Source organism: Anguilla anguilla, chromosome 9 (genome assembly GCF_013347855.1).
Source record: "Anguilla anguilla isolate fAngAng1 chromosome 9, fAngAng1.pri, whole genome shotgun sequence".
NCBI lineage: Eukaryota > Metazoa > Chordata > Actinopteri > Anguilliformes > Anguillidae > Anguilla > Anguilla anguilla.
Genome location: NC_049209.1, coordinates 28,307,773 through 28,322,537, shown reverse-complemented (window position 1 = coordinate 28,322,537; position 14,765 = coordinate 28,307,773). Strand labels below are relative to the sequence as shown.

Genomic DNA, 14,765 nt, shown 5'->3' with positions numbered 1-14,765 from the left:
CATCGTGTATCTTTCAACTACCATGGACGGCAACATACTGTACACCATGCGCAGAGCACATGTACAGCCTGAGGACATTCAGGGTTCATTCAGTTCATTCAGCTCAACATCCACATCAAAGGCCACTGCAAGGAATTATGGGAGAAGAGAACTGCACTTCCATAAATTTGCTCAGTTTTAAAACATAAATATTCAATATATTATGCATGAAAAACACTTATCAAGACAATTCTATTCAGTTGAGATTTGAAATAAACTTTTATGTCGAAAGCAGTTTGGTACCGTTCAGCAGACTGCCAAACATAAGTGAGCTTGAAGTGAATATCCTCACAGAACTTCAGCCCTACAGTGCTCATGTTTAAAAACAACATAGGCTGTACATCAATAGGAAATTTTACTAAATGTTTAGCTATTCCTTTGAAAAAGGTAAGTACACATTTTTGTCTTACTCACTTTTTCCTTAATTTACACTCTAAATACAGGAAAAAAGTGATTAGATGTAGCCAGGGAAGTAAAACATAAAACAGATGTTAACACCATTAGGCCCTTCATGTTAAGAAAGGCAGGATGATATAAGAGAGGATGGTATCAGAACACCAGCTTCCTACATAGAATTTATGTATGAACAGAATTTATTGGGCCTCATTCACAGAACAAAATGTTTGTACGAGAAACTAAACGATATGGGATTCATGACGTGCAGATCTTCGTTTTTGTGCATATCCCAGGTGTATTAGATGATGAATGCTGACTGTTTGTAAACTTGCAACCCTGCTCATGTGATTAGCATAAGGAAACAGCCACGAACAAATACAGATAAGAAAAAAATTATGAATGCCGAAATGTTACCGGAAACATTCTTACACACAGTTTACGATCAAATATGATTGGACACATTTCATGAAAGTGGTGGCTGTACACAGGTGACTATCAAGTCAGGTTTCACTCTACCTGTACATTACAATAGAGTCAAAAAAGTATTAATTTGATTAGTGTACACCTGTACAACGTAGCTTAAGTTTTTTTAAGTGTAAGTAATGATATGAATAATAATATGAACAAGATAATAAAATGATATTGCAGAAAAATCTAACTGCACTTATTTGGCAAGTTTGGCAATCAGTCTTGGGAACAGCAGGTAAACAACAGCAGCCCACCAATACCGTCCAAAGGGCCGGAACTGCAGATGTGGAGACGTCATGCTTTCAGCTGTAGGCTGGAACATTAACTTATCAAAGGCCTACATTAGGTGAGAGCAGTGTGAAAGATCTCCCCTCTCTTTGATTATACACTTGGTAGTGATGCACCCACACGTCCTCAATTTAGTTGTGAGCAACGTACACATGAAAAATGCAAGTTCCATGAATTGCTGTTCGCAGAAAAAAAATAGGCAATTTGACGTTCAGTTTTTTTATTGTTCTGAAAATGTTTTCATTACCACTCATACAGAGAGAACAACACCCTGTGTGTTGGTCATGCCAACAACATAAGCAACAACCGACAGCATTTCAAACAGCCAAACTGTCACGGTGCAACAACATGAATTTACTGCACACTCACCATAAAACTGTAGCACATGTGCAATAACACAGCATTACACATTCAATGGAAAAGGACTCACATCAAAGGACTTCTCTTTGGAAATAACACAGCACTTTCTTTGACCTTCATATGAAATACTGTATCAGATGAATGTAGTTTTATTAGGTTCAGTTCCATAAACACTATTTCCCTTGATGCGCAGATCAGAAAAGTTGGCTAGTGGCGTGATAGTGTCATTTCCTAAATCCAAGTGTACTGTACATAAAGACACAGTAGAGTCAACATTACAAAATTCGGCCAATTGAAATAAGCTGTTTTGCTTTTGCACTAAAACTTGACTGGCTGTATGGAACACAGAAATGGATCCAGTTTCAGTGAATTTGGAGACCGCAGTAGATTGTAGTGTTCTCTGTGTATCAGGGTAAGTACCACATGGTACAGACAAACCTGTGGCTTCATTACAAATTGCCAAATCAAGCACAGGCAATGTAGCTAGATCATTTACTGTGCTATATCACATGATGAACCTTACATTTGAGACTTAGGACAAAGCACTGCATCCCACAATAAAGACAGATGTGGAGGGATGGGGCCAGATGGGATCAGGAATAACAATCCATTTGCGAAGGCTATAGTTCTGACGTCCTGGAATTGAGCAAGACCAAATCTTTATAAGAACTTTTGAGAGTTTGTGAAGACTTCCAGACTTCCCAAAGCCTCAAATAGGTTTTTTTGTTCTGCTGAAGCAAATCAGGACTGATGTTCAGACTATAGGCTTGTAAAAGGCCATGTGGAATTTTAGAGCAATCAATCAATGATTTTGGTTACAGCTATGGAACTTCTATTCTCAATGAGTACCAATACTTTGATACAGAGACTATTACTACATATAATTAACTGAATGACTAAATAAATAAATAAATAAATAAATAAATAAATAAATAAATAAATAAATAAATTCTGACAAATTTTCAAATGTAACTATATTTAATGTCTATATTGAAAGCCTCTTCTCTTATTTTAATACCGAACAACACTTTATGTTAGTTGATTGTAAATATTTTAGGCAAATATATTATCTGAGGTTAGAGCATGAACAGAGTCCTTATTATGTTCCCAACTGCAGATGATTTTCAAACCCACCTCTTTATGGGGTAATCTGGTCTGTGTCTTGCTGTGTAAAAGTTGAAAATATATTTCAATAGTACCTATTTTTAAACAGTACCTACTAAAAAGATGACTGAGGGCCTGTAGGAAATAAGTTTTTTTCAACTAAAACATAAAAAAGTTACTGATTTAATAGCTGACTTAAGGCTCATCAGGAAATTGAGGGGAAAACACATTAAGTCTTATAGATCAAGAGTCCATTTCATTGTAATGCAATAAAGGGAAATAAGACATTCCTGTGAATGTACAATATCCAGAACTACTGAACCACAAGATGAGGTAGAAGTAACAAATTAAATTGAGCTGCATATATGGTATAACTGGTATACACACAGACTAACAAAACTATAAAAATGTATTAATTTTTTCAATGATGAAGGAATGCGTTTCTGTATTTCTGTAATTTTTTAACGCCTATGGAATACTAAGTGCTTTGTTTATAAAGCAGCCTTTTTAAATACAAAGTGTTTTAAGATTTATGTTCATTCATTTGCATATACAGCAAGAGCTAGGGGGGATTGTGTTTCCCACTGGAATGATCTTCCACCTCATCCTCATTGCACTCCTGATTTCAGATGGGAACATTTCTTTGGAACTTTAGAACAAACCAATATCATTTTGTTTGCTTTCACAAGCAGGTCAACCACCACCTGTGACTTCAGCCCTTTACAAAACGTCACAAAATGAGGGCTACAAACAAATGAGTGAAAGCTTCTCGTTTCTCACGCGACCGAGCACAGAAAGACAGGGAGAAGAGTTACAGGACTCTCAAATACTACGGATGTGACTGCGACACCAGGGAACTTCAAAGAGCGCAACAGCAAATATTACAAGCCCTCAGCACTGGTTTCCTGCACACAAGACACCAGACCAAACTAACAACACATGTTCCTTAACAATAAGCACAATAATAATAAGCAGAACACAATGTGCTAAACATCGAGCGGAAACACCTAGAAAACACCCTGCTCGGCCCCCTCCGGATACTGGGGGCGTTCCCATGAACCCTTAATACCAGAAAGAGAGGCCGCAGAATGATTAGAGTAGTTTGTGGACTGGATGATTATTGTAGTAGGTAGGATGTACTGTGAACTGAGTTGGACTGATAGGAGACTAATAAGGGAGTCTTAAGCGTAGAGAGGTCCACAGATTTAGATCCTGGCAACTTGTGGAACAGGTGTCCCGGTAATTACAGCTGTGTGGACTGGTGTAATGGCTGGATGCTTTAAACTGGTAACAACAGGCCAATTCAAGCACCTCGGGCTGAGAAATTCAGCACGCATCATCGCAAACCACACTCAGACTAACCTCACTCTGCAGGTGCGCTGACTTTGTGAACGTGGTTATCCCCTGCTTTTCACGTCTGTGTATGGACATGCGTGTGTGTGTGTGGGTGTGGGTGTGGGTATGCCTGTTGGTTTTCATGCATATGTTCATTGCCTATGTTTGTGCATCCCCTAGTGCGTGTCCGTGCAACTGTGTGTGTGTGCGCGTGTGTCTCTGTGTGCATCTCTGTTATCATGCTGATGGCCTCCTTGCTGTCCCGCACAGGCTGCTCAGTAGCGATCTCTGAAAGACCTCATCAGAGGACTCTGGGATCAGAACCTCCAGCAGCAGGTCACACACGCTGTACACCAGGTGCCTGTAGAGACCCAGAGAGGGGGGGGGGGTGGGGGGATCAGAGCACAGAACCACAGAAGAGCTCACACCAGGCACACGCTCAGACAGAACAGAGGGGACAACCAAGATACTCCACTCCAACAGAGACTTCTCAACTCACCACACATTTTAACTGGAGTACACAGTCTGCCATGCTTTTGTATCCGTTTGTAGAGATGGGATCACAGTACAGCAAGTTTCACAGGTGGGAATCAAACCCCGGCCAAGGGGGGGTGGGGGCAGATTCTTATATGGGCTTGTGAGTTGGCTGCCCAGTGGACTCCATCACAGCTTTGACTCCATTAGAGCACTTGTACTATCTATCTGCCATCTGGTCTCCAAATGGAATTTTGGGCCCAAATCTTTACGACTTCGTTAAATCAACAGCCTCAATTCAATTCAGTGACACTCGAGACGGGAATGAAGTGGGAATGCATTTATCCTGAAAGAAGTAATTAATTAAAAGACCAGTTGCACGCACACACACACGCAAACACACACACACACACACACACACACAGCCTAACACCAGCACAGAAACAGGGCAATTTTCAACAAGACAAATTCATATTCATCAAAAAATAAAGCATTGCTCATTCATTGGGTACAGCTAATTCTTATAAAATCTGAGTGCCGTGCAGTAAAGCAGGGCACGGTGCTGTTCTGTCGCTTGTCTGACTTTCCATCTTTTACCAGGCTGTGTTCTGGCTTTCTGCACATCCCTCAGGGGTCTGCAGGTTCAGCCAAGCCCATCGGAACAAAACAAAAAAATCACTAATGCAAAACACAAGTGTGACCTCTTAATGAGTCACTTAGCATACTTGTGATGGTGTTAGTCTTGGAAAAGCATGTTCCCGTAGGAAAAACAGGACATTTTGGGATAACTGCGCATCGAGGCCTTTTGGTAAGGCTTCTTCATGGTGCAAGCTGCTGGTTCCATCTCCTGCTACAGCAGTTATTTATGTTAGTCATGTAGGTGGCTGTGTGTGTGTGACTGTAATTGTGTTACACATTTGTGATACCATGATTGTTTGTGAGTGATTGTGTGCAGGTCTGTATGTGTGCTTGTGTAACACAAGTATGATAAGTGGTTGTGTGTGATCCTGTGATTGTGCTTTGTGATTAGGTATGTGTGTGTGTACACGTGGCTGCGTGTGGGTGATACTGATTGTGTTATACATCTGTCATGGTGTGGTTGCTTATGAATGTGTTATACGTGGCTGATCGTGCAGCTGTACATGTGTGATCTCATAATCATGCATGTGTGATCGTATGGCAGTACCTGTGTGATTGTTTTGGTTATATGTATACAGTTGTGCTGTGTGATGACATTCTATGTGTTATATATGATAGTGTAGTTGTGTTTGTGTCATTTGTGTGATGGAGAGGTTCTGCATGAGTGCCCTGCAGTGATATATGTGTGTGGTGATAGAACTGTACATGTGTGATCTTGCGTTTGTACAAGAGTGCTCTTACAGGGCCGTCTGGGTAGTATAGAGGTATAAGCACTCGCCTACCACCGCAGAGACCCAGGTTCAATCCCCGGCAGCGGGGATTGACACACTACCAATTGTGTTCCTATGAACACAATTGGTAGTGTTCGCGGGTGGGAAGCCAGTGAGGGTATGAGTCCTGATCGTTGCATTAGCGACTCCTACTGGTTGGTCGGGGCGCCTGTTCAGCAGGGAGGGGATCTGATCTGGGATATGCTCTCCCAGTGAAACTCGTCGTTGTCAGGTGAAAAGAAGTGTCTGGCGACTCCACATGTATCGGAGGAGGCATGTGGTAGTCCACACCCTCCTCAGACCAACAGAGGATAGCACATCGACCAAGGACCGTGATTCATACGGGGAATTGGTATAACTTGGGGAGAAAATGGCAACAAAAAAAGAGTGCTCTTGCAGTTATACATGTGTGGTCATGTGGTTGTACAAGGGCGCCGTTGCGGTCGTACACGTGCGACTGTGTGTGCAGACTCCGCGTGAAGATCACCTGTTGATCTGGGGGTCCTGCAGAGATTCCAGGACGGCCTGCCAGCTCAGTCTGTACTTTTCAGAACCCAGCAGGTCTGGGATCAGATCTGTAAACACGGAGGAGTGCGAGACATCGAAGCGAACAGAACAAACACATAAATCTTGCGGACAGAGACGCGAATGTGACACAGGGGGACTGCGGCGGAACGACCTGTTCTCAAACCGCCTCTCCCACACCGCGGTGTGCCGACTGTAGGTCAGAGCAGACCTCCTGAAGCCCCGATATAAACTGGGCACAGTCTGTCCTATAAGGAGCACTGAAGCTTCTACTCCCTTCTGCTTCTATAACCGTACTAAAGGCTAACATTTATTTCCCTACAGCTTTGGTCTTACAAACGTTTTTTTTTTTTGATCTGTCACAGATGGACTTGGTTATCCACCAGTAATTTGGACAAAAAGTTATGGACATTTGCCTGATAATGATTTCAATGATTGTAAACATGAAAGAGAAATAGGGGCGACATAGCTCAGGAGGTAAGACCGATTGTCTGGCAATCGGAGGGTTGCTGGTTCAAACCCCGCCCTGGGCATTTCGAAGTGTCCTTGAGCAAGACACCTAACCCCTAACCCCTAACTGCTCTGGCGAATGAGAGGCATCAATTGTAAAGCGCTTTGGATAAAAGCGCTATATAAATGCAGTCCATTTACCAAATAAAACATTTTCATTTGAGTGTATAATATGAGCATGCCAACTTCTCACACATTAAAATAAAAATGAATGAAAGGTAATCTAAGTATGCAAACCAACCATATATAAATCAAAACACCATTAAGCTGTTCATGAATTTGCATTCATACCTACAGTAGACTCCCAAAAAATGGGGGGGGGGGCATAATAATTCCAACAAAATTTTTTCAGTATGGATGTGAATACTCTCAAATTAAAGTTGACAGTTTGCCCTTAAGCCTCATATTCATTGTTTCATTAAAAATCCAATGTGCAGGAGTACAGAGCCAAATAAACAACATTTGTGTCACTGTTGAAATACTTACAGACTGTACTGTAAGTGACAATGACAGCAGATATACTGAATTCAAATTGCATATTATTGAGAAGAGGAGAAGAGAGAGATTTCTGTTCTTTTGCCATTCATGTTTTGCCTTTTTGTAAACCCATTGACTAAAACAAAACACCAAGATTAAAATGGAAAAAAAGGTAAAACTGACCTTTGAAAGGTTTCAATAGATACTGATGTGAGAGTTTCTTTAGACACCAACCTAGGAACAGTTTCAATAGCGAATGACCTGGAAGCAGTTTCATTAGACACCGACCTAGGAACAGTTTCAACAGTGACTGACCTGGAAGCAGTTTCATTAGACACTGCAAGGACTGCTGTCTGGTCTCCTCCTTCTGCTGGCTGCTGCGGGCGGGCCGCGGCTGAGTGGGGAGGGTTCCCTCGGGCCAAACGGCTTCCTGGAGAACCCGCAGGTAGATTACCCAGCAAGGGGTACTGGTCAGGTTAGCCATACCCACATCAAGCCACCTGGAGTCACACAAACACAGGAAAGGTCAATCAACCTGGTGACCACCGTGTGCACCACCATCACGCACACGCACCTTACACTGCTGTTGTGACGTAGTCTACAGAATACTATAATTACCGGACACCATGTGCAGCTGGATGCTTAATTGTGAATGAGGTGAGGTGCTGTTGGAGCCGACTGCAGTATGGGGGGGGGGGGGGGGGGGGGGGGGGGTTTGTGGAGGGTGCTGATACTGATAGGACTGATGGTGGATCGGGAGGGGTTCTAGCAGAATGGAGGGTGATTGAGAAGCAAATTCACTACAAACTACCAGTACATTTCTTCCATCAGTGACTCAGACCAGACATTATATTATCTGGTCAGGATCACATTCCAGACACGTACACATAATTTGAAAACCGGACATCTGGCAGCCTTAAATGAGCGCAACATGAAACATAAGAAAGATGCTGCACGCAATGCAGATCTATTGCAAAACACAACGTGCTGTGTTCACAACGGGGTTTTTATTATTATTTTTTTGTTTCTCCATTTTTTACCAATTTGTGGCGTTACTCGTTCTGCTTCTATGTAATATCTCAGGGTCTACCTTTAAAGGCAAAAAATAAATCTCTGCCTGGAGTGAGGCCATCAGAGGTATTATGCACTGTGTGACAGCCCTATTCGACCCATGAAGCCATAGGCTTTACAAACTTACATTCTGTCATACTTGTGCTGAATAGAGAAGTACACTTCCCAAATAATACAAAAGGTTCAAGAATGATATTGCTACGATTCCTTTCAGTAAAATGCATTAAAATCCTCCTTGTTGTCATGTGCTAATGTCTCAGCCTATTGGCATGCTACCTCTTGCTGAAAAAATAATGCAATTAAATATTTATACTAATGTTCTACCTTTAAATAATAATAAAAATAAAAATAAATTAGGCAGAGGACACATAAAAATAGAGATTATTTTCATGTGCGTTTTTTAGTAAAAATGAGTGGCAACGTAGACTGAGTGTGTAGACTGAATAAATGCAGACTCTGGACAGAGAAGTAAGAAAACACAGTTACAAAATAGTTTAAAAATGTATTTTAAAAAACTGGATAATAGAAAACAAATCATAAGATCACAACACATTATATAAATCATCTTTAAAGGCGTAAAATGCATTCACAGTGCATTATTTTAATTTAACAAGAGTGCAGACCACAAGTTTAAGCAATATTCAACATTCAGAATTCATCATACTTGATAGAAGCAAGATAAAACCATGACATAAGGAATTAATATAGCTCACAACAGAGGGTATACCATAACTTGGAGAACTCCACAAAAACATTTAAAGAAAACAAGTCCCTACATGTGCATTTTCCTTAGGATTTCCTGTCCATCGTGTGCTTTTTGAATTGCATAACTGAATTGACTCTAACGTTTTGATTTCCGCACTCCGCAAGGCTAGCAGTTCAGAGGAGGTGAGCTGGTCATGAGGGAAAGGATGGTGCGGATCTTTATGCTCAGTTTCCATCACACCCTTCCAATTTACTGTGTTCTATAACAGAAAGACCGGCCCTGCAGCCATCACATGGTGAAGGTCTCACATCTGGGCTTCACAACCCTGTATGCTTGTGAGATTTAAAAAAAACTGTGCAGAAGCCTATTCATCCCAAAACAATCCTTACAAAAGATACGACTAATACCTGTTTTATGCTGCTTGTGTTGCTTAGGTAGTTTTTTCACTATTATTACACAACTAAAAGGCAGACTCAAAGTTTAAGAATAAGCAGAAGTGTTCAGCCACAGCAAAACTAAGAATTCTACTGATGCCATTGGTAAAGTGGTGCATTCCACATGCAAACCCTAATGCATTTGATAGAATTGGTACATCTGGCTTTAAATATTTCCTAAAAATCCAACAATGTAGCAACAGCAAATAAAGACAACTTTAATGGAAGTTAAATGGAAAAGGTTTCAACTGAAGTTTTAATGGAAAAAAAACAATACCGTTACTGGGCACGTTGTTTTGCGTAGTGTATCACCAGCTTGTTAACGCCAATGATTTACAATAGTTAGCAGCCGATTTGACTAAAGGAAAGTTTTATATTAACAGGAATTTCATTTTTATAAATCCACACAGTACATTTTTGTCCCCCCTCGCTTCCAAGTTTCGCCACAGGAAGCCTCACTGACACGCATCCATTCAAGTCCGCTTTGAAAACCCTTGGCGGGCTCGATTAATCATCTTTACGTAACACCGCTGGCACCGGCAAAAGCGCAGACTCGCGCAGATTAATTCTCTTTTTTAACAAAGCTGAACGTTTGTGGAAACTTGTGGCTCTCGGTAGAGTGCCGCCTTCACTATCCCCCATGTGACTGCGTGTTTTATAGCCGGGAGACGCAATCAATATTTCAGGGGTGCTGGGAGGCTATACAGGAGTTTCAAGTGCGCGCACATACACACACACACTCACTCACTCTTTCTCTCTGCAGGACATTACTACAATACACAGGACATCGTGGTTATTATTTTCCAATCGGAAATATATGCTTATTTTCTCTGCCTGTTAAATGAATCCAGAGGGAACATTAATAATAATACGTGGTGAAAACCCGTTTTCTCCTGACTGAAAGGTCGGAGTTTGGGGAATATAAGGCCCGGATAAAGAACTTCAGCGAGGAAATAAAAACCGGACGCGCGTCTGGCAAACGTGATGATGAACGGGTCTGCCCTGCGAATGCGAATGAGGCAACCCATCTCCATGCTTCGCGCTGCGCCCCCAGCCCTCCAATTTATTTTCATTTCCGTGCTGGGGATTCGATACGTTGTGTCTACGAGGTACCACGCTCTTCTCGTAGGTTACAGGATAGGACGGCTGCATGCTGTTTGACTGTTTATTAAATCCACATGTTTCCTTTCATCCCCCATGCTGTCAGCTTCCTGGGTATTGCGTCTTTGAGTAATTGGCGCTGCAATGATGGCAGGCTCCGGGCAAGACTTGGACTCCCCTGGATTTCAAGGCGCTCACCATAAACATCTCTGTCAGGTTACATAAGGCAAACCACTGTATGTGTCACTAAATCAATGATCAGGTAAGGAACAGAGGAAGAGGAGGAACAAACAAACAACGTCCATTCAAAATAAATAAATAAATAAATAAATAAACATGCCAAACATGGAATTTTTGCACCATATGGCACAATTAAAATATTGGTCTCAATGCTGCAAGCACCTCAAATACTTTTTGTAAGATGTCTTACCAGTTTCAGCAATAGCAATGCTAACCAACGACAGTTATCTTTCCAAAAAATACCTTGATCCATTTTATTTTCAAATGTCACTTGGGGTCTTCCCATATTTTCTTTGTATTGCCTGTTGATAATCATTTTACACCAAAATCTTTCCTTTCCTTGGCTCAGGTAGGTCAATGACTATTTAAAATAAGACCACATAGAAATACATCAATATTTCTTGCTCCCAACTGAATTTCAATTTATTCTTAGTTAAAACTCATTTTCAAAAAGGAACTATCTCTGCTAATCACTACAAAGCACCCTATCATTTACAAATGACTGGGCAATATAAATATTTTAGTTAACTGGCCACAAACGTTTTACACACAAGGACCATATTTGGTAGGCATAAAATAGATCCTCTGTCACCACTATTGGATCTGGTTGAATCTGCCTGCACGTGTCATTTATACTAACACTAACACACATAGAAAAATGACGCTCTGGAGGAGACAGTTTAATTGTCAATTATGAAATCTATGCCACTTTGTTTTTACTTTCTTGCCAATCACAAAAAGGAACTATCTCTGCTAATCACTACAAAGCACCCTATCATTTACAAATGACTGGGCAATATAAATATTTTAGTTAACTGGCCACAAACGTTTTACACACAAGGACCATATTTGGTAGGCATAAAATAGATCCTCTGTCACCACTATTGGATCTGGTTGAATCTGCCTGCACGTGTCATTTATACTAACACTAACACACATAGAAAAATGACGCTCTGGAGGAGACAGTTTAATTGTCAATTATGAAATCTATGCCACTTTGTTTTTACTTTCTTGCCAATCACAGAAAAGTAAAATCTCTTGCAAATAAAATGGTCAACTGTGATAAAATTAGAAACTAGGCTTATGTTTAAAATGGTTGAAATTAATATTAAAATTGTATAGTCAAACTATAAAACTATACTGTTATCTTTTTAATATTGATTTGAACAGACTTCAAATACATGCGATTAAAATGACAGTGTACGCTAAGGTCAGCGTCGTAAATCAGCACTTTACACTTCTGCATAAATAATGTTGGCTGCCACAACGTATTTTAATCCGGCACTTTGCATGTTTTTAAAATTGGTCTGCGTTTATCCGGCAATTCAATCCAGGCCAGATATTTTCCCTTTAAATTCTGATGCTGTTCTGGGAAACGGAGGGGAGTGTAACGAGAGAGCCTGACGAGCCAAGTGAAAAGAGGAGGGAAAGAGTGCCCGGCGCAGATGTGCTTTGAAGATGCACGTGGGCTGTGCATTCGGGCAAACGGCTCCGCATATAATTCCATCATAGACCTGCAGCTACATGGGGATGGAATGGCCTGTCAGGGCTGCCAAGGCCTGCCTTGCTTAATCTATTTGACAGAACAATCAAAGGCATAATATCACAGTCTGTGAAGGTACTCTTTAATTCAACCATTACATGCAAAGAAACTCTTTTCGGAAAAAAAAAAAAAACCCCAGAGGAAGTCTTTATAGGAACCAAGTGTTTCTCCTGAGCAACTTCATAATATTTTTCCTGCTTTGCCTCTGTGACTGGTCTGCACTAGCAGGGAACAAGCTCAGCAATGCATGACCCCACAGGGCCCTTCAATCAAGGCACTCTGGGCCCCCAAGAGAGATCTACTGAGGACCTGTCCGTGGGCTTACTTACTTGTAACAAATCTACTTTGATCTAAAAAGAAATTAAAACCAAACAGATTTGCACATATTCACATTCCACTTAGTTGCCTCCTCTACCACTTCGCGTAGCTGTGCCAGAACACCAAACTGCCTCCAGATGGCCTTGCCTGTGGCAGCTGACTTTAATCCTTGCAGTGAATCAGAGTTAGATGCCCTGAAGCTGAACAAGACACTTGGAGTGGGTATCAGATGGATGCTTTTTTTAAATATACTTTATAGTGGAGATCAATTTGACCATATCCCAGGATGAACTGTTCCAGGGAAGCATGGGTTAAAAAATGGCAAATAAATAACCATTTTCTCAATCTGCCCAGTTAGTTCTGAGTAACACAAAATTAAGTGTGTGTGTGTGTGTACTGGGCCGTGAAAAAGTATTTGCCCCTTTCCTGATTTCTATTATTGCATATTTGTCACACTGAATGGTTTCAGATCTTTACACAAATGTCATACTAGACAAGGAAACCTCAGCAAACACAAAACACATTTTTAAAGTATCATTTAATTTAAAGAAAACACCCATATCACCCATGAAACTTAACTGGTTGCACCACCTTTAGTAGCACTAACTGCAACCAAATGCTTGTTATTATTTGACATCAGTCTTTCACATTGCTGTGGGGGTATTTTAGCCCACTCCTCTTTGCAGAACTGCTTTAATTCAGACACATTGGTAGGTTTTCAAGCATTAATTGCTTGTTTCAGGTCCTGCCTCAGCATCTCCTTCAAGCCAGGATTTTGTCTAGGCCACTCTAAAACTTTAATTTTGTTTCTTTTCAACCATTCAGATGTGGACTTGCTTTTCTATTTTGGATCACTGCCTTACAGTATACAATTACAGTACACTTCAGCTTCAGCTCACGGACATTCTCCTTAAGATTTTTTTGGTATAGAGCAGAATTCATGGTTACTTTAACAACAGCAAGTCGTGCAGGTCTTATACTTATATTTGAATAAAATATGAATATGAACAAAGATTTCTCAGTGGACGATAGTGTATATATATATATATATATACACACACATATATATATATATATTACTCATTTCAAATCAAAAGCACTTTGCAGTTTTGTGTTGCCTGACAAAGATAAATGTTACAGACTGTACACTAAAGCAAGCCCGGTTCAGTGTCAACCAAACCATCGGGAAAGCATGCCTAGTTTACAAACAAAATCACAATGTGTTAAGTGTTGCACAGTAAAACCGTCACTTCAGCTTGAACAGAGTTTACACAAGCCAGAAATGAATAAAATATGCTGTCAGAGTTCATCAGTGTTGATTTAACACAGTGAACTTTGCTGTGCAGTTAGCAGAGGGGTCATTAGATGAGCCATAACAGAAGACAGTCCCATCAGAGACTAGACCAGTTTAGCACCTTTAGCACTAGCACGTAGGCCTCAGTGTGTCCAGGAGCCTGAGAGCACCCCCCAGAGGAGGCAGGGCGGTGACCTGCGTTTTGTATGACTCTTTCCCATCTGTGCGACAATTATAGGGGTCACTCCAGTTCACCCCTCCCCGATTTGGCAGTCAATTGCTTAGGCAAATGCAGACCTGCCACAGGGTCAGACTGTGACACAATGGGGAAGGACTGCAGATCCCACAGTGTGACACTCCCAGCAGTGACCGTGGCAGGGGCTGCACACCAGGGCCATAGTGTTCCCGCACAAGGGCCTGGGAGTCTCACAGTCATTAATACTGTGTGTTGGCTGGATGTTGATTGGTCTGGATTTTGAAGGCAGAATCATTCAAACTGAGACTAAATTGAAAAAAATAAATCCCAAATAATTCTCTCTCTCTGTTTTAGCTTTTGGCTTTGGCATATATATACACACACACACACGCACACACACACACACATACAGTATATGCATATGGTTTTGCATATATTTATATATATATATATATATATATATATATATATATATAT

The 14,765-nt window shown here is 40.9% G+C and overlaps 1 protein-coding gene across 2 annotated transcripts in view; it reads right to left on the bottom strand.

Moving 5' to 3' along the window:
* Positions 1–1,394: 1,394 nt before the first annotated feature.
* Positions 1,395–14,765, bottom strand: part of LOC118236035 (sorting nexin-19-like) — a 33,817-nt gene continuing 20,446 nt past the window's right edge. For both annotated transcript variants that reach the window (XM_035434034.1, XM_035434035.1), the window contains exons 10-12: positions 7,701–7,885; positions 6,361–6,448; positions 1,395–4,351 (exon numbers count right to left, since the gene is read on the bottom strand). In XM_035434034.1, coding sequence (XP_035289925.1) covers positions 4,228–4,351; positions 6,361–6,448; positions 7,701–7,885 — 397 coding nt within the window. In that variant the 3' untranslated portion in view covers positions 1,395–4,227. The remainder of the gene's footprint in view (positions 4,352–6,360; positions 6,449–7,700; positions 7,886–14,765) is intronic.